Source organism: Notamacropus eugenii, chromosome 1 (genome assembly GCF_028372415.1).
Source record: "Notamacropus eugenii isolate mMacEug1 chromosome 1, mMacEug1.pri_v2, whole genome shotgun sequence".
Taxonomy (NCBI): domain Eukaryota; kingdom Metazoa; phylum Chordata; class Mammalia; order Diprotodontia; family Macropodidae; genus Notamacropus; species Notamacropus eugenii.
The window spans coordinates 607,767,103-607,786,942 of record NC_092872.1 but is presented as its reverse complement, the minus strand read 5'-3'; the positions used below and the strand labels follow the sequence as shown (position 1 = coordinate 607,786,942).

At 40.6% G+C, this 19,840-nt stretch overlaps 1 protein-coding gene across 5 annotated transcripts in view; it reads left to right on the top strand.

Moving 5' to 3' along the window:
- The window catches only part of ZNF395 (zinc finger protein 395), a 73,855-nt gene extending 59,222 nt beyond the window's left edge, over positions 1 to 14,633 (top strand). For all 5 annotated transcript variants that reach the window (XM_072634800.1, XM_072634801.1, XM_072634799.1 and 2 more), the window contains exons 5-10: positions 2,383 to 2,618; positions 2,786 to 2,886; positions 4,070 to 4,355; positions 8,190 to 8,282; positions 9,743 to 9,846; positions 10,497 to 14,633. In XM_072634800.1, the coding sequence (XP_072490901.1) occupies positions 2,383 to 2,618; positions 2,786 to 2,886; positions 4,070 to 4,355; positions 8,190 to 8,282; positions 9,743 to 9,846; positions 10,497 to 10,608 (932 nt within the window). In that variant the 3' untranslated portion in view covers positions 10,609 to 14,633. The remainder of the gene's footprint in view (positions 1 to 2,382; positions 2,619 to 2,785; positions 2,887 to 4,069; positions 4,356 to 8,189; positions 8,283 to 9,742; positions 9,847 to 10,496) is intronic.
- Positions 14,634 to 19,840: the final 5,207 nt, after the last annotated feature.

The window sequence follows — 19,840 nt, the reverse complement described above, 5'->3', positions numbered from 1 at the left end:
AGGAGCCATTATGGCTGCCTAGGCCAAATACTCTTCTTTGACACCATTTATGTAGTCAGCTGTTCACTTCCCATATCATTCTTTCTCTTTCAATTATGACCTTGAAGAGATAAAAATACCACCTGTTTCTCTAAGTCTTTCTGGTTTTTTATGTAGGACTTCCAAGGAAGGAAGGAAACAAGCATTTATTAAGTCCTCACTATGTTCCCAGCACTGTGAACAAGCTAGAAGAAAGTCACCAAAGATTATTTTTGCATTTTTTCTCATGATACCAGTTTTCTCCTGCATGAATGAGACGAAGCAGGTAGTGCTGACTGGATCTGAGGAATCTTGGCAAGGTCACACCCTGAGAAGACAGTATACCTCCTTGTCAGCCACGTTGCCTCTAGAAGCAGCTGCTTCTAAATGTCTTAGAGGTGGGATGATCCATCTGTTTCTCCTGGGGGTGGTAATAGGATTTCTCTCACCAATGCTTCTTTAGTGTGGTGTAGCCCACACGAATGGGCTTCTTCAGAATCCTTATAAACTCCTTTTCAAAGGAGAGTCTCATCAATTGTAGAGTTTTCCAGATGAAAGGTTTATTTTCTTTTGTTTTTACATTCATGTTCTCTCCCTTATAACCATTCCTTTTTATTGATCAGGATCAGAACCAGAATAGTACTTTCCCTGGGTTATAGCATCTTCCACCTTTAGAAGAATTTTTAAAGCTGTTTTACTTTGCCAATTTAAAGTCTGCCCTCAGAAGATAAAACACAACTTAGTCAACTGCCTTTTCTCATAACTGAGTTTGGACCTAAGAGCTATGCACTCTTTCCTCTCCTTTCACTCTTACCCCTCTTTTGCCTGCTTCTTTCGGTGCCCTTCATTCTTTGGTACCTGTAGAACTTAGCTTTTGTAGTAATAACCAACCAACGAGAACATGTCTTTCTCTTGTCAGTTAATTGATCAGCCGCTTGAGACTTTTCCTGAAACCTCTCTGAAGTTGCCTGTCTCTACCTTTGCATAGGTTTTGTATCTCCTTATATGTTTATGTGGTTTCCCCTTAGTAGATTAGATTATAAGTTGTATAAGGGCAAAGAGGGCTTCATTTTTGTTTTGTGACCTTGTTGCCTGACATACAATAGGAGCTTAATAAATTCTTGTTGACTGATTGATATCTTTAAACTTTGAGTCATCAGCTATTCTTTTTTTTAAATTTAATTTAATTTAATTTAATTTTTTAAATTTATTTAACTTTTAACATTCATTTTAACAAAATTTTGGGTTCCAAATTTTCTCCCCTTTTCTCCCCTCTCCCCCCCAAACACCAAGCATTCTAATTGCCCCTATGACCAATCTGCTCTCTCTTCTATCATCCTTCGCTGCCCTTGTCTCCATCTTCTCTTTTGTCCTGTAGGGCCAGATAACTTTCTATATACCCCTTTACCTGTATTTCTTATTTCCTAGTGGCAAGAACGTTACTCGACAGTTGTTCCTAAAACTTTGAGTTCCAACTTCTTTAGTCATCAGCTATTCTTAGTGGTCCAAGATTTCCAAGTCTTCCATGTTACTAGGTACTTGAGGATGCCTGTCCGTTTCTGTCTCTTGGATGATGGAGGTTTTACCATTTTAGTGCAAACGATAGTGATATCAGTTTTTATTTGCAAGGATTCTTAACTTGGAGTCTGGGAAATTTTTTTCCTCATATATAAAATGGTAATAATAATAACTGCAGAATTTGCCCTTATGGTTGTTGTAAGGCCCAAATGAGATAAGTGTAAAACAATGACAATTTTAAAGCACTATCGAAATGTCAATAGTTACTACAAACAGTAAAAAAAATTGATATTTACCTTGGCTGTAATGAGAACTTGAATTGTTTGTAAACCGTTAGCTCTTGGTAAACTACTTTTATATTTTGAAACTATTTATGGTCATTCTTTTTAAGAGACCTTCGTTGTGAACATGGTAACTTGATGTTTCCATCTTGCCTCAGGTGGGAAGGATGTTTGTATAATAACATTCCCCAGGTGGAATCTTTCTGTGTTTTAATTCTCTGCTCTCATTCATCTCCATGTTTACCTTTAGGGGCCTGTAGAGGTCAGGGATGATTCTCCTAGCTTTATTGGGACTCAGAGACGTAGGTGACCTTCCTGGAAGCTGCAGTAAAAGCCAGTGTCATAAGCAGGAAGCAGATCTAGAAACCAAGATTTCCAGGCTAGAGTTTGTCATCACTTTGTCCTTGCTACCCAGTGCTTTGGGCTTTGGGCTAAACTGTAGAATGTACATGTGGAAAAGAGTGAGCTGTTTCCATCTGACACAGAGGTGCATGTGCTGATTCCCAGGTATCCTGTAGGATGACCATCTCCTTGGGGCTCTCATCCTCTCTTCTTTCCTGCGCAGCCTCCCGAGCAGCCTGTGACCCGTGGAAGGAGAGTGGAGATGTGTCAGATAGTGGCAGCAGCACCACCAGTGGGCACTGGAGTGGGGGCAGTGGGATCTCTACTCCATCTCCTCCGCACCCTCAAGCAAGCCCCAAGTATTCGGGTGAGGCCTTTGGCTCACCAAAAGCTGACAATGGTTTTGAGACAGACCCTGATCCTTTCCTGATGGATGAGCCAGCCCCACGCAAGAGAAAGGTATTGGGGGGTGGGTGTGTGGGTATGTGTGTGTGGGAGAGATGGTCTAGAATTATCTCTGTGTTAAGTTGGTGAATTAGCCCCTCATCACACTCCCTCTTAGGTGAGAAAGGGAGTAGAGGGGAAAAAGGAGGATCCCCTAATGCTTTGGGTTTATTTCTCCCCAGAACTCAGTGAAGGTGATGTACAAGTGTCTGTGGCCAAACTGCGGTAAAGTTCTGCGCTCCATTGTGGGTATCAAGAGACATGTCAAGACCCTCCATCTGGGGTAAGTCAAGGGGCAGGTGCCAGGCTTTCCCTTGGGCTTCATCTCTCATTCTCCTACCTTGGAGTCCTTTTGTTTTTTTTTCTCTATAGCCTGTGCCCCAGGATGCTCTTGAGAAATTGGTACATCTGCCTTCTTTCTCCTTCCCAGTGCATGCCAAGACTGATTTAAAAAGCTTTCCCTGGCTCCTGGTGCCCCTTCTTGGAGACTGTCAAAAGCTATTTCCTTCAGTCCTAATGAGGAAAAAAAGAAGGAAATTTGCTGAGGGCCTGTATTATTTGTGCTGCCAGAGACCTCCCATGGATGTCTTTTTCTTTCCTTGTTGAATTAACAGCACTTTCTGAGTGGAGGGAGAGGAATCGCTTAGGTTTGCTAGCTCATAGCACAGGCTAGTTAAGCCCCATTATCTGGGTTCTTTGCTGGCTCTTCCTGAGGAAAACTGAGACTCTGTTGACTCTTGACATTTTTATCCTGGGGGAAACTACCCCCATAGAGAACTGGGCCAGGCCAGATAGAGTTTCTCATCATGGTGGAAACTCACTCACAGCTTAAGCTGCCCAGGGCGTTTCTTTGTCAGGGAGTCCAGATTAAGCCTACAATGAAAAGAGATGTTGTTTGTATTTTTCAGAAAGGGGGATTCTCCAAGTATCAGGGGAAGTAGTTCTCCTCTGATTCCTCCTTTAGACCAGAAGCTCCTTGAGAGCAGGGGTTGTTTTTGCTTAGCCCTGTGCCTGGCACACATACTGACTTGACTGATAGGCCAGAGCAGTGGCATCTGATGGTATTAGGCTGGCAGAGACTTGCCTCTGGTTCTGTCCCTGATTTACTCTGTCACCCCAAGCACATTACTTCCCTTCCTCACCTCAGGCTTGCCTATTTTGTGAAAAGAGAAGAGAGCTCTTCCTCCACTCGTGGTATTTGTAGGGTTGGGGGACTAAAGCTGAAGATGTCTAATTTCTTCCTAAGGGGATCCCTTCCACCTTTGGAGTAAGTGTAGAGCCCATAGACATCCTTGGTTTGACCTTCGTGTGGCCAGTTTGGGTTATTTCCTCTCTCTTCTTGTAGCTTATCAAGCTTCTGCTTTCACTCTTCTGTCTCTGTCCTCTTGGCAAACTACTGTGACTTTCCCAGAGTCAGGGATGCAGCTGTCTGCTACCTTAACTCGAATCTTTCCTTCTTCCAATAGGGACAGTGTGGACTCTGACCAGTGGAAACGGGAAGAGGATTTCTACTACACAGAGGTGCAGATGAAGGAGGAAGCTGCATCTGTGGCGGTTGCTACTCCCACAACTGAGACAGTTCCCATCCAGAATCTGACCAACCCACCCCTTGCCATCCTACCACCGCCCCTGCCCCAGGCAGAGTCGTTAGTTCTGGAGCACCCTGTCTTGGAACCTTACTTGCCCACTGGTGCTCTCAGCAAGTCAGCCCCTGGCTCCTTTTGGCATATTCAGGCTGACCATGCATACCAGGTATGGAGAAATACAGGCTTGGAGTGTTGCTGGGTTGCCTTGTATGATCCTGGGTACCTGTGATAGCCATTGGCAGCTGGAAACCTGATTAATGTTTGGGCATTAAGTCTAGTTGACTTAAAGTTTGACCCATTAGCCAAGCTCTTAATCCTTTCCCATAAATAATTCTCCAGAACAATTCAAATTAGTTTATTCTCAAGGAAACCAAATTGGACTGGGTCCCTGGGGAAGGGAAATTTCCTCACCACTGGGATTTATATGACAGGTCACGTAAAATAGTAAATATAGTCAGGTTTCAAGGGCAAATCTCTCTGCTTCCCATTCCATCTATAGGGTATACAGTAAACTCTCCATAATACCAGTTTATCATCTGACTTAGAGAAAAGTTGTAGACTTGTCTGAACAACCCCTATAAAACATATGGATGATATACAAAGCAGGGATGTGTTTCATAATTTTTTTAATGGTTGTAAATGTTCTAGTCCCCCTGGGGTGGCCATGTGTGAATTGTTAGTATTGTCTTGCTTGCCCCTTAGCTGTGCTGTCAGTACATGGTGGGGAGACCATAGAGATATGCTAGATTTCAGGAAAGCGAAAAAGATTTATTAGCCTATTAGAATACGTAAATACATGTGAACAATCTGTCTTCCACACAGATGCCAAATTAATGGTCTAACAATCATCTGACCATGTCGTCACTTATTCAAATAACTTCATTGTCTCTGTCCCTATTGTTTGTATGATAAAATACAGACTTCTTAGTCTGGTATTTAAAACTCTCCACAGTCTGGCTTCCTATTTTCCCATTTATTTCATTAACATTACTCCCCTTCACAAGCTCTCCCCTTCACAAGCTGGTCTGCTGACTGTTCCCTATCTAGTCTTTCATCTCCTATCTTGCTTTCGTTTGCCCAAGTGGTCCCTCATGTCTAGAATGCATTTCCTTCTTACATCCTCCATCTTAGCTTCCTTCAGAGCATAGACCATGTATCCTCCTCCAGGAGGCATTTCCTGAACTCTCCCTTTTATTAACAGTCTCTCCTCCATGAAATTAATTCATATTTACTTTTGTACCTGTAGAATTCTGGGTTGGATAGGAACTGTTTCTTTTTTGTCTTTGTACTTCCAGAGTACCTTACTTCTTAATAAGAGCTTCGTAAATGCTTGGTTTTTTTTTAATGTCTTTTGTTTTTGTATGTCACCATAGTTTCCTCACTATTCCTCTGCCTGCCCCTCCCAAAGAGCCACCCCATATGGCAAATAGTATGTTTTAAAGACAAAAAAAGGAAAAAACTCAGCATAACTGATCAATACATTTAAAAAGTCTGAAAATATGTGCAGTGTATAATACCAAAGACCTCTCAACTCTGCAGAGGGGTACAGTGGGATTACCTTCTCATTGAACCATGCTTGTTCTTGATAATTTTACAACATTGCTTTCTAATTATTTTGTAGTTTTTCCCATTTGCATTACTGTAGTTACTATATATATTGGCCTCTTGGCTTTGCCAACTTCACTGTGCCTCAGTTCATGTAGATCTTTCCAGGTTTCTCTGTATTTATCATATACATCATTTCTGAAAGCACAGGACTATTCCATTTCATTCACGTGCCATAGTTTGTTTAGTCGTTCCCCAAATTAATGGGTATTGACTTTGTTTCCAATTCTTTGCTATCACACACAAAAAAATGCTGCTATAGATATTTGGTGTATATGGGGACCTTCTTATCAATGCTTTCTTTAGGATATAAGCCTCAGAGGAGACTCTCTTGGTCCAAGGAATAAGTACTTGTTGAATTTAGCGAGGTATTTCTGATAACCAGGATAATCAGAAGCACGAAGAGGCAGATAGTATTGTTAGGAGTTTTTTCAGCTTTTGTTAAAACTCTTTCTTGCTTTAGACCTGGGGCAGCTAGGTGGTGCAGTTGATAGAGTGCCTGACCTGGAATCGGAAAGACCCGAGTTCAAATTTGGCCTTACACATTTACTAGCTGTGTGACCTTAAGCAAATCACTTAACCCTGTTTGCCTCAGTTCCTTATCTGCAACGGGATCTGGAGTAGGAAACAACAAACCGCTCTCCAATCTTTGTCAATAAAACCCCAAATGGGGTCACAAAGAGTTGGACATACCTGAAAAACCACAACAATTTATAAAGCATTCTACATCTCTTTTCCTTATTATAGAGGCAGCTGGTAAACCAGTGATTAGAATGCTGGATCTGGAGTCAGGAAGACCTGAGTTCAAATTCGGCCTCAAACCCTTACTATCTGTGTGATCCTGAGCAAGACAACCTCTGTCTCAGTTTTCTCAACTGTTCAAGGAGGATAATAAGACCACCTGTCTTTATGTGAGGATCAAATGAGATAATATTTGTAAACACGCTAGGCATAGTGTCTGGCACATAGTAGTCACTATATAAATGCTTATTTCTTCCCTTTCTTTTCCTCCCCTCATTAGCAACTTTCTGCTTTGCTCTAAGTGGCCATTCTCAGGGTTAACATTCTGAGGGGGAGAGGAAGGGAAAAAATGTTTATTAAGTACCTACTGTGCACCAGACACTGCACTGTAAATGCTTTACAAATGTTATCTCTATACCAATATTTGATAATAATAGAATAGAAATAGTTAGCTACTAGTAGTATTAGCTACTACTATAATAATGGAAATATTAGCTACTATGAAGTTACATGACTAATTTTTAAAAATCCAGGACATATACATAGAAATGAGCATTGTAGCCATCAAGCAGTCACCTTAGGAGCTATGCACATATTTCAAGGATGCCACCATTGTTCATAGTATTTTTGGAACTAGGTTTTGGGAGTTGCCTTTGGAGCCTAATGCACATTCTTTTGAATTGTCTTAGTTTTAGTAAATGTTTGTTTTGAACATGGTTTACTTTTTGAAAGTCTTGGAGCCAAGTTTGATGACTTAAGATGAGTGAGATCCTTTAGTGACTATTGATGAGATGGAGACTGATTTCCTCATCTGTCAAGTCAGTAGTTCTTTACTAAGCACTAGCTGTGTGCTAGGCACTAGGGATACATATACAGTGAATGAAAGAATCTCTGTTCACAAGGAGCCCATATTCTTACATTTTCTGTAAACTGCTTCTGAAGACACTTTGCAAAAAGAGGAGCTTTGAGCAGTGGCTTGGATTTAGCCATTGCTGAATCAGTGTGTAACTAAGCAACAAGTAGACTGCTGGACCTGAAGTTAGGAAGACCTGAATTCCAATCTGACCCCAGATGCTTTACTGTCTGTGCCAAATCACATAACCTGTTTCTGCCTCAGTTTCACAAACTATAAAATGGGAATAATCCTAGCCCTTTCCTCACAGGGTTGTTAGGAGGATAAAATGAGAGAATTGTAAAGAGCTTAGCAGAGTGTGTGGCACATAATAGGCACTTGATAAATCTCTCCCTCCCTCTCAGGGTCTCTCTCTGTCCAGTTAAAAGGACGTTGACCTTGCAGCCAGCAGATGTAAATGTGTATATGGCTTCAGACTCTATCTAGCTGAATTACTGTGGCCAAATCTCCTATCCTTCTGAGAGTCATATTCTTCTCTAGAATAGAGGTCATCCTTTTGTAGTCTATACCTCAAAAGGGCTGCTATGTGAAAAGTACTTTGTTAACCTTAATGATCTGTAGTCATATGAGATGGCAATTGTCAGACGTTATATCTCCATGTGAATTTTGGTTGGGAAAATTGGTTGGAAATAGCTGTTGTTAAAAACTTCTCAAGATACAGCTTTTCTTAGATAAATTTGGTTATTGCATATATTTAACTTGATTATAATATCATTAATTTTATTTTTTCTGTTCTCTCAGGCACTACCATCAATTCAGATTCCAGTATCTCCACACATATATACCAGCATTAGCTGGGCTGCTGCCACTTCTACTATCCCATCCCTTTCTCCGGTAAGTCTTATTGTGGTTCTAAGGCAACTTTCAGATACTGGAAGATGGGAGAGAGGAAGGTGATGTCTCAGGCAAAGATAACACCTGCTCCTTGCTCCTAAAACATGAGATCCTAGAAAGATCACCCTGTCTCTCTGCCCAGTGTCCATCCCCAGTGGAACCAGAGATTCTGTAGGAACTTCTTGTTGAAAAAATCTTTGGATTAGATTTTGGATAAGAGAACTCCTTTGACTCCAGATGACATCAGTGGAACTAAACTGGGCCTGTGGGTGCCAGTAGCTGACCTAAGTTGGCAGGTGGTAACATGGCTAAATGTACCAAGAAGGTTGGATTTGTTGGTAAATATGGAACACCTTATGGTGCATCCCTCTGAAAAATAGTGAAGAAAATAGAAATTTAGGGTTAGGTATAGGAAGTCAGAATAAAGAGAGAGGAAAAGGAAAGTGGAAGGAAGAAATTGGAAAAGAAATTAATGACTAGCATTTACATAGTACGTTCAGATTTGCATGTGCTTTTCATACACTTTCTCATTTGAACCTCATAACTGGAGAAAAGATACTGAAGGAGAAAAGCAGGTACATGTTGTCAAGAAGAATAGAAGATGGGGCCACCTTGGGCTCCACTTCCCACCAGAGTGTGTTGCCTGTAGGGGTGAAGAGGGAGAATACAATGGGACCTGTGCTCTCCATTATCTAGTTTAAGATTAAAACAAATCTTCTTAGTAGGTCATACTCATTTCCCTTGTCTGTAAGCACTTACCTCATTCCACACAGAAGATTTCAGTCCTCTAGGGAAGGTTAGTCCACATCAGCAAATCCTAGGAAGGGAGCCGGAAGAGAGATCAGTTTTGCCATGTCTAAAATAAGGAGGTGAACCACTAAACAATCTTTAGAGAATGTTTCAGGATCTAGCCAGTTCAGATGATAGCAGAGGGCAGGCTGTCCCTCTGCCAATCCTGGATTCTCTTTCTATCTATTCAGTAGCACTTAATTAAAATAGGGCTTCTCAACTCAGAGACTTTGCATAGATTTCAGTAGGTCTGAATTTGGATGGAGGAAAAATTACATCTTGTTTTCACTATGAGTAACTGTGGTTTTTACTATGAGTTCCTTTATAATCTCATTATTTTATCCATTTAAAAACATTATTCTGAGAATGGGTCCGTTGGCTTCACCAGACTACTAAAAGGGTTAAGAGCCCTTGAGTTAAAGGAAAGCACTTTCCTTTTCATTCACCACACACTCAGGTCCACAAAATTCTGTTCCACCTAATTCCAATTCACCCTGAATATTCTCTCTAAAATGTTATCTTTCACACCATACAAAGAGATAATATTCAGTACCTAGGCCATGGTGTGGGTTCAGTAAATATTTCTTGATGTTTGAGAACATTAGCTAGGTATACATATTACTTTCATACCTTCCTTACTCAGAATACATCTTCCTTTTTCTTGTGTACAGGTCCGGAGCCGGTCACTAAGCTTCAGTGAACCCCAGCAGCCACCACCTACGTTGAAATCCCACCTGATTGTCACATCACCACCGCGATCACAGAGCAGCACCAGGTGAGACTCCTTCAGTGACCCACACTTATTTCCTGCCATCTCCACTTCTGGAAGATTTTGGTATAGGGAGACTCTAGATACACAGAAATAAAGTCGGTGGTAGCTATTTCTTGGGAGCACCCTACAGATAGAAGACCTGATTAAGAACTTGATGATGGAAGATTCTTTTCTAACACCCCTGTCACCCCCACCCCCATGTAACCTCCAGTTACCCAGTTGAGATGGGTATTTCCCAGCCGTGTGGGTTTATCCTTTGAACTATCCCATACCTGACCTTTACTGTTTATACTGCCTTTCCCTTGGCCAATGCCACAGTGGGTCCCTCAGTGAATCAACAGGCGTTTCTTAAGTGCCCATTTGAATACTAGGTTAGCACTAGGATACAAATACAAAGAATGAAACATTCCCTGTTCTCATGGTGCTTACATTCAAAAACATATAAAAATATGTACAGTATCAGTGTTGAAAGTAAAGAAAACAAATGCATCCAAAGCAGCTAAATAAAAAGTAGTTTGTGAGTCAAGCCATCACACCTTTATTAGGGAAGGCACTCACTAGCAGTTGAGGTATTAGGAAAGGGTTCTTGCAGATAATAGGTCTACTTTGCAACTTACTCACAAATGCCTATTTTTCTGTACTCTCTTATACAGGAAAGCCCGTGGAGAAGCCAAGAAGTGCCGTAAGGTATATGGAATTGAGCATCGGGACCAGTGGTGCACAGCCTGTCGGTGGAAAAAGGCCTGTCAGCGATTCCTGGATTGAACTTGTTGAACCTGCTCCACTTCTCACTTCCCTGGTCCCAGAGGGGCCCCCCCCCCAGCTTCACCCCCCTTCCCCAGGCCCTGACCTGGTGGCCCAGAGGAAGGAGTGATGCAGCAGTGTCTCCTGAGCCTCCAGCAGCCACCTAACAATTCAAGTTCAGATTCTGAGTGTGGGACGTATTGGTCAAGGTTTAACTGGGTTTTTTTCTTTCATTCTTTTTTTTTTTTTTTTTGGTGGGGATGCTTTATTTTGTTTTTGGAAATGCAAAGGAAATGAGAGAATTTTCCTTCCCATTGGTCACAGAGAACAGGAGAAAGCCAGAGCTAATGATTTGTGTGCTCTGTAGTGACCCAGAGACCAAAGAATTATTTTCTTTTTTCCTTCTGTTATTTTCCCCCCATCTGGGGCAGGTTCTTCTGATGCTCATGGAAGGAGCAGCTCTCTTGGTGTTACTGCTGAGTTGGCAGATTCTCTCAGCCATCTTCCCAGAGGGACTGCTTGGTGCTCAGGAGAGGCAGGATGAATTGTGTAAAAAGTGACTCCACTGGCCATGTGAGGACAGGAGGCTTTGATGCTGATAGAAATGGAAAGTCAAAAGAAAAGGATGCTTGAGTATTTGATCAAGTGCATTCTTGGATCCATCTGACTTCAGGAGAAGGAAAGATTTATCCTTTATCGTCAAGCAGCATCCATGGAAGTGAAAGGACATTTTATCTTTCAGTAATACATTTGTTCAATCAATTTAATCTGGGTTCTTTTAGATGTTGAATTTCACCCCCAGCCCATCTTGTTTGGTTCTTGAAAACCCAGCGTAATGGATTTTTTTTAAGAATCTCCAAACCAAGCTAAGCCAGAGGGTAACAGTGACCTCCCACATTTCAAAGGGTGAATCAACACTGCCTTGAGCATTTTAGTGTTTTTTTTCCATTTCAGTGAGGAAATGCTGGAGGTTGTTACAGCCTCCCGTGAAACCTCTGCTGCCACCCAAAATGAAATCCCTTCATTTTTCACCCCTCTCATTAGAGAAATAAGTCACATTAAAAACAACAACAAAAAAAACCTCTTTGGGGTTTTTTTCTTATGTTTTATCTTGCTCACCTCTTCTTCCCTTGTTGGTTCTTAAGAGACCGTAGTAGGTTCCTCAACCTCTCCCATTTTCATTGTGGGCAGTCTTTCCCCTCCCCCAGCTGCTAGAGGTGTGACTAGTTCTAGCAGGGAATGATGGGGGAGATTAGGTGAAGGGAATAAAGGAAGATAGGTGGCAACTTGGGGATGGAGAAGGAAGTTGAGGGGCCCCAATTCTATTCTTGTCTAATTTGCCTCTCTGAAAAAGGATACTTCTGATAACCAGTGTGAACATCCCATGAACTCCCAAGCTCTGACAGTACAGTTCTAGATTCTGTTATCTGTGCTTTCTCAAGGCCATGTGGAGGCATGGGGCCAGTCATGGCATACCACACTTGAAGCTTACAAGTTTCTAAAGCTGATGGCAGGCAGGGTGGGATGTGTGGTAAAGGGAATTCTAAGGGATGTGGGATGAAAGTTGAAGGACTCATGTGAAGGCCATGTGGGATGGACCTAGGGACCACTGGAATATAAGTTCCTTAAAGGTCTTTGGGGACCAAAACTCTTAGTTACAGTGCCTTGCTTTTAGAGGTAGATGAGCAAAAATGGTGTATTTGTCTCCAAGATTTGGCATCAGGAGCTTGGGTCACTTGGAGAATCTAATGACTTGACAGAGAGGGGGCTAAGGAAGTAAGGCACAGTTCTTTTGTTCTTCTCAGTTCCTACCTTCCCTCTACTTTATGGCAACCTATTTGACAAAGCCCAGATGACAGGCACGCAGTATTCTCTGGAGCCCACCTGAATAAGTCATCCAGTGCCTAGTTGCCCTAGGAGGAAACCTGGATATACATTATAGAAGGCTGAAACTCAGGGAACCCCACCAAGTCACCTCAGCTGGGACTTTGTCAGAGTAGTGTCTGCCCCTGGGTTCTAGACTGAGTTCTCACATCCCTACAAACACCCAGCCACCAAATGAACCAAAGTTCATTTACTTAAATGAGATGTCTAAAAGTGGGAGTTTTGCTTAAATTTTCTCCTAACAAAACAAAACTGCAAATGTAGTCATAGCATGATACATGACTCATCCAAGCAAGCTGGATTGGGGTGATAAGGAGGAAGAGAGGAAATCAGAGAAAACTGCCTTATGGCAGTAAAATATATTTTTGTAACTTTGTAAAATGCTTGTAAGTTGGAATTTTTGTTCCTGGTCAAGGTAGAAACTAGGCCAGAAAAAAATGCTACTTTCTTCCTCCCATGTGTCTGTCCTGGGTCAAAACTGAGTTTGAGTCCAGAATAAAACTTTACTTAATTTCCTTACTTCCATTTCCTCTGTGTCTGAGAAGAAACTAGTCCTTGCTTGTACCCTGATCCCATCTGTCAAATCCCCCGAAGGCAAAAAAGGGTCATTCTGAGAAGTGGGAGGAGTTAGACTAACCTCCTCTTCTTCTGAGGCCAAAATGTTCACTAGGCCTCTCCTTCAAGACATCTTTGGTTTTAAAAAAAAAAAAAAAAAGATGCTTCTCAGGGTCTGGATAGTTATAGACTAGCTAGGCATGAAGGTTTTCCCTTGGTAACATTGGTATAGCCAGAACAAACGGGAGGCAGAAGACACTCATGGAACCTGAAGAATAAAAATCCAAGTAATTTTCAATTAAATTTCTCCTTATGTCCCATTTACTTTTTATTCCACTTTGGTGGTGGTGTGTCTCTTGCCCTTCTCCAGTCCCAACCCAGTCTCTTGCTGTTGTGTTTTTGAAATTTGGTCTGTCTTTGGGGCAAAAAATCTCACTTCTTTCTCCTCTGTGGGGGTGTTTTGTGAGTTGATCAAGTCCAAAAACTCCTGTTTGCTTCATTTCTCTCTCTACTTCTCAGTCTCTCCAGGTGACAGATTCTGATTGTTGGAAGACAGGGTAGAAGGAACACTTCTCAGTAGAAGGCCTCTCAGCACTTCTTGAGTGTTATGAGTTGTGACATGGAATAATGTTGCTTTAAAAAAAGTCAACAGAACTTAAATGTTTGAGTGAACTCCTCTTCAAAGGAGTCAATTTAAGAGGCAATGCACTTATTCCAATGCTGCCGTTCAAAACGTTTTTGGAAAGAAATCCCCCTTTTTTTGTGTGCAGTTGTCTTCAGAGCCTCCATTTTTGGAATATTAGCAGTGGTGATAAATCATTGTCATTTGTGAGTATGTTAGATTAAAAACAAAAACAGACAAACGGCCTTTAGAACCACTCCTGGAAAAGAAATTGGGCTATCAAACAAGGTGTGATGATTATAAAGTAATGAAAACAGAGAGAGAGAAAGAGAGTATAGTTCATTCATGCTCTTTGGAGACAATTCTTTTGTCCTCTGTTTTTGTTAAACTAATTTTTTTTTTTTACTATCTTTTGTTTTTTATATCCTCTATTTCCCAGTGTATCCCTCAGCCCTGCTACTTCTGAGAGTCATCCTTTATAATGAAGAATTAAAAATAAGGGGGAAGAAAGGTTCAACAAAACTTAGCCAATACATTGAAAAGTTTGATACTGTCTGTAATGTCCCATACCCATGGTCCCCCACTTCTACCAGCTGGAGACAGTTTTCAAGGAACAATTCCAAAGCAGATTTGAGAAGGGGCAACATCATTGAAATGATTGCATACCCTCCCAATTGAAGAGAATACTCATTTGGGTGCATAAATTGTGGTCTGTTTAAACAATCTGCCTCAATTCTTTTATAGTCACACTTTGTAAAATCATGAATACCATCCTAGGGACTGGCTATTTACCTAGGGGCAAGGACGAGTAAAGGGGGATAAATCCCAGATCTGTGAATTTGTCTTACTGGAGCTTTTTCCCTTTCCCAGCTGTCTTCCAAGTATTATTTTTATTGTTAAAAAAATTTTTAAATGTGAAATGTAATGTTTTTACTGCAGCAATATGAAATATATTTTATAAGGAATAAAATGGAACATTGGCTGATTTCATTTGTGCTAATTTTTGTCCCTTCCACAAAAAAGTAGGTGATCACTGACATTAGATTGACCAGCAGGTAGTACTTCCCCATATTCCTTTTAGCACTGTCAGCAGAATTTATGTAATTTTCTTAAGGTGAAAATTATTTCGGTCAAATCACATACCCTCTCTTAGTCATGTAGCTGTATCTCCTGGCACCTAAGACTCACTAATGGGCAAATCTAAGATAAAAGAATTAGGGGAAAATCTCTTTTGGGCAGCTTTGTGATACAGTAGACAGAGCACCTGGAGTCAGGAAGACTGATCTTCCTGAGTTCAAATCTGGGGAAGTCACTTTACCCTAATTACCTCAGCTTCCATATCATTAAAGAACTGGAGAAGGAAATGGCAAAGCACTCCAGTATCTTTGCCAAGAAAACCCCAAATGGGGTCATGAAGAGTCAGACATAACTGAAAATGACTGAAAGACAACAATCTACACTTTTGAGCAAATCAGAAGGTCTTTGGTCCACATAAGTAGGAGTACCCACACAACAAAACTGCAGATCCTCAAAATACTGAATAGTTATACTTCATAGAATTATTTGTTCTAAGCTGTCAGGTCATGGCTCAGTGAAGGGAATTTGGGGAGGATTGTAGACTTAAGGACATCCCAAATACTACTGTGGTCAAATTTTAATTTGCAAAGAGCTGTCAAAGTCAGGAAGCTTCATTTTTACAAATGAACACATTCTGTAACTTACAGTCTTAGTTGCCTGTAGCACTGAGAGGTGGTGATTTGGCCCAGGGTCACACAATCAATATATATTAGTATTTGATCCCATCTTCCTGTGTCTCAAGCCACCTCTATCCAGTATGCTGTACTGCCTCTTCGATGGCCCAAAAAATCCAAAACATGCTGATTGTTGGAAATAGAAATACCCTTGTTGGAAACAGAAAAGAAGACATTATCCTTGTCTGCCCTTAAAACACAGTGTACTTGCAGTCACTCTATATTGCGACTGACCAAAGGAAGTTGCAGAACTTTGAAGGCACAACTAAAATAGAGGGTATAATATAGCAGACCAATAGAGGAGCCATTGTGCAGAAAATGATTAAACTTGTTCTGTTTAAGATGTTGACTTTAAAATGCTAACGTTTGACTTTTTAAGAAAACCTTCTTAAAAATAGAATTTATGAGAAACACAGGATTTCTCAAGTCCAGAGTTGTTGCCTATATTTTAATATTAGGTATTTTATGTATAGGAGGAATAAGAGACTGAATTAGATACATGACTTTCAAGAGAGATCAAGTAAACCAGAGAGGAAGAACTTTTGGAAACATAGTAAGAAGATACAGTTTCCATGAGAAACTGGTCCAATGGTATGTCCAAGGAGCTAAGAAGCAAAGAGAATAAATGACTGCTGGGGATATTTAAGGTGGCTAATACAAACTGAGAAGTAACACATTTTCCACTGGCTACTCTGTAGCCCTAAAGTGAGAATTACTTCCGTTACTGAGAAAAAAAAAAAAAAAACCATTTACATTTGCAGCCCAAGATTAAGTTAGTAACTCTTAATAAGAAAAGACAAGCAGGAGAAGGTATTAATGTGGCGAGGTGTTAATATTTCTTCAAATCTTGCTCCAAAATGGCATTTTCCCCTTAAACTTGGTAGATAAATGTCAGTGATTGTGCAAAAATAGTAATGGTTTAGTGGGGAAAAAAACCCCTTAAAATTCAGTAGGACATTTTTAAATTTTTGTCTGTGATTTGACATCATTCATGTAAAAGACAAACCCAGTCACCTAACTAGACCATAAGTTAGATCCTGGAATTTTTTTTTCTTTTCTGAAGATCTTTAGGGTTGGACTAGGTATGGAATTCATGTCTAGAGAAAGAATCACATTGAAAAAGTTTTGTTTCAATCTTATTTTGTTAAGGTTATAAAGGATATTTAAAGAAACCTCGTGATAACATAGCTGTCATGGTAGAACTTGACATTTTTTTTTCTAAAACCAAGTTCAAAGAATCTTAAGTGTATGACCTTAATTAGTCTATTTTGCCCTATTAATATGTTACAATATAATTCTAAATATCTATTTACATGTCTAGCTTCATGCTTCAAGAGTGGAAGGTTTCTAGAACAGGGTTTCCCAACAGAGAATCCTTGAACTTGGAAAAAATTTCACTGCTAACTTCTAATTGAAATTTTGCATTTCCTTCAATTATTAATTTAAAGGAAAACATTCAGAGAAGGGGTCCCTAGGTCCAAATTGCCAGTGGAGTCCATGACACAAAAGATTAAGCATCTCTTTCTGGAGGGACATTAAATATGTAACAAACATTATGCTTCAATAAGTTCAAATTCAGCAAGCCATGTGTTAAGCATCTATTATGTATGACAAATGGTGAGGATACAAGAAGGAATCATGACAATTTTTGCCTTGGAGGAGGAGCTTGCAGAAGGAAAAAGTCATACAAAATAACTACTGGCCTGAGTAATAGCCAGGTAAGCTAACTTTCTGCAAATTATGGGGAACTCAGACTTTCCCCTACAATTGATATCAATTCCAGAGTCCTAAGAAGGTGGCAGGATCTGCAGACATGTATCCAGCAACTTCAAACACTTTGGCAGAAGTTTGTATCAGGGTTGCTTTCAGATGTCCTTTTGGATCTACGAGGAAGTCTTCCCATCAGTCTCCTCTCTTTATCTGATTTAAAGCAATTGATCAGATGGAAGGGAACCAATAGTACTCAGTCACTATGGTCCCAGCTAGAGAAATGATTGGAAATGATGATGAAATGTGGTCCTTTTTCTCAGGGCTCGCAAAGCTGATTATGGGAAGCTATGTAGGTCATAGTCAGCTCTTTGTCCCTTTGGTGGAATGCCTGGCTACCTCTCCCAACTATTAATACCAACCAGCTATATGGCTTTGGGCAAATAACTTCATCTCTTTTGGCCTTTGTCTCTTCATTTGTTTGGACAAGACTAGCCCTAACTTTTTACAATGCTCTGATTCTATGTTTTAACAAAGCAGAGCAGGCCAAAGGGGAAGAGAGCTTCCCAAGTTTAATTGCATTCAAGATGTGTGACTAATAGAGTTTGATAGTCTTTGTGACATAATTATAAATGATAGTAAAAATGATTGATGATTATAAGCCTGATCAAAGTAGCACAGAAGTGATGAAATCTGATTAAGTAGTTAATTAACATGTGAACTCAATTCATCCAACCAGAAAAAAGTTTTAATTACAGAAGAACAGGAGAAGAAATATGAAGGATGAACGTGACCTTAGGTGAACATGGAAAGTCCAAACAAGACAAATGCAACAAGAAGTTGCATGAGCAGCAGTGGCAAGATCCATGAAAGCAAATCCAATGGGAGGGGGTTAAACCCAGCCAAAACTGTTGACTGAAAAGTCTGGAAGTTTCCAACTGATTTATCTCCTCTAAAGAAACTTCCCTTGTAACAAATAAGCATAGTCAAGCAGAACAAATTCACACATTGTGCCTGTCTGGAAAGGTACTCCTTATTCCACACCTTTAGCACATTCTCTACTGAGAGGCAGGAGACATGGTTCTACTGGACATTTCCCCGACCATAGTTTCAGGAAAGTAGTAGATGCAAAAGCCAGAATTCAGGGCTTAGGAAATGGAGGAAATGGAAGTAGACATTGAAGTGCTATATAAAGTGTTAATTTATACAGATTATACTGATAACAGCTCACACTTAAATACATAGCATTTTATAATTTTCAAAGCACTATGCATATCATTATACTTCATATAGTATATACATTAGGGTTTCTGGAGGATGCAGGCATTGACTGATCGACTGACTATGGGTAGCACAAGCCTCTAAAGTGGAAGCCACAGTCAATGTGCCTTTTTGTAAAAGATTGTGCCAATGGAAAGAATTGTTTCTTTTTTACCACCTAGCCACCAGGGGGCACTGTCTGCCCACATTTCACATTATTGGATCAGTTCATAGAGCAGATAGGTTCTGATTTGGAAGGTCATCTAGTCCAACCTTTCTCCATTCTCTAATCCTTTTTCCCTCATCATTTTATAGATGAAGAAACTGAGTCACTGAGAAATTACAGTAATGAGATATGTATAGAATTTTACAAATCTTAGTACTCTACAATTAAGTTACTTGTCTTAAAGTCACTATTACGAGGTCATGCTTTACCTTTTTGCATCTCTTGTTATCAGTTGGTCAAACATAAATAAGCATTTATTGAACACCTGTTATATGTCATGTACTGTCATATATGTCATGTATGTCATGTCAAGTACTGTGTACTGGAGATACAAAGAAAGGGGGGATCCGGTTCTTGCTCATAAGGAACATATATTCTAATCCTAACAATAACCCAGTTATCAGTTATTTTTAATGTCTTTTCCTTGTATTGAGGGCAGTCAAGCAATTATCAAGATCAAGGAAAGAAGTAGAGATTGCCACTTGTGAAATTCAGCCAAGTGGCTTGTTTTATGGACACTTGTTTGGCCTTCCTTATAGAGGGACTAATCATACCAGTACTTTTAATTTTCTGATTATCTCCAGTTTATCCTGTATATAACTTATTGGCACATAGCTGCTTTCATATTTTCTCCCCCATTAGATTGTGAGCTTCTTGAGAGGAAAGGACTGTCTTTTGTCTTCCTCTGACCTGGTGCCTTCCTTCTCTCACTGTAGTGTCCCTGGAGGGAAGGTGACAAGGGTCTCCCTGGGCTGATGCTCGGCTATGCCCCAACTTGACTTCCTCCTGTACCTCAAGACTTGCATCTCCTTCTGTGTCCATCTGATCTTCAGCCTCAGGAGATAAGAGGAGGGAGACCTTCATTTGACCTCTGATCTGGGGCCTTCCACCTTCTCCTGAGGGAAGACTGCTAGAGAGTAGTGGAGAGACTTCCATCTGTTTCAGTACAAGGCAGCTTCCACTTCCTATTGCTAGCCTGATCTCCCAAATTCAATGGAGAGGACCTTCGGTGCAAAGAGGTACAAACTACCCTTTGACTCAGGCCTTCTGTCTTTTTGCACTTTTTTGCACCTGTCTCTTGAGGGAAGAAAAGAGGAAAGTTGGTAGAGAGTGAGACATTATCCTGCTATGAGCTGTCTCCTTCAGAAGGAAGGAATATAGGGACATGGAGCCTCCACTTCCCCACCTGACCATGTGCTTTCCATCTCATTCTGCTTTTATCACCTGCCTGATCTCTAGCTTCTTCTG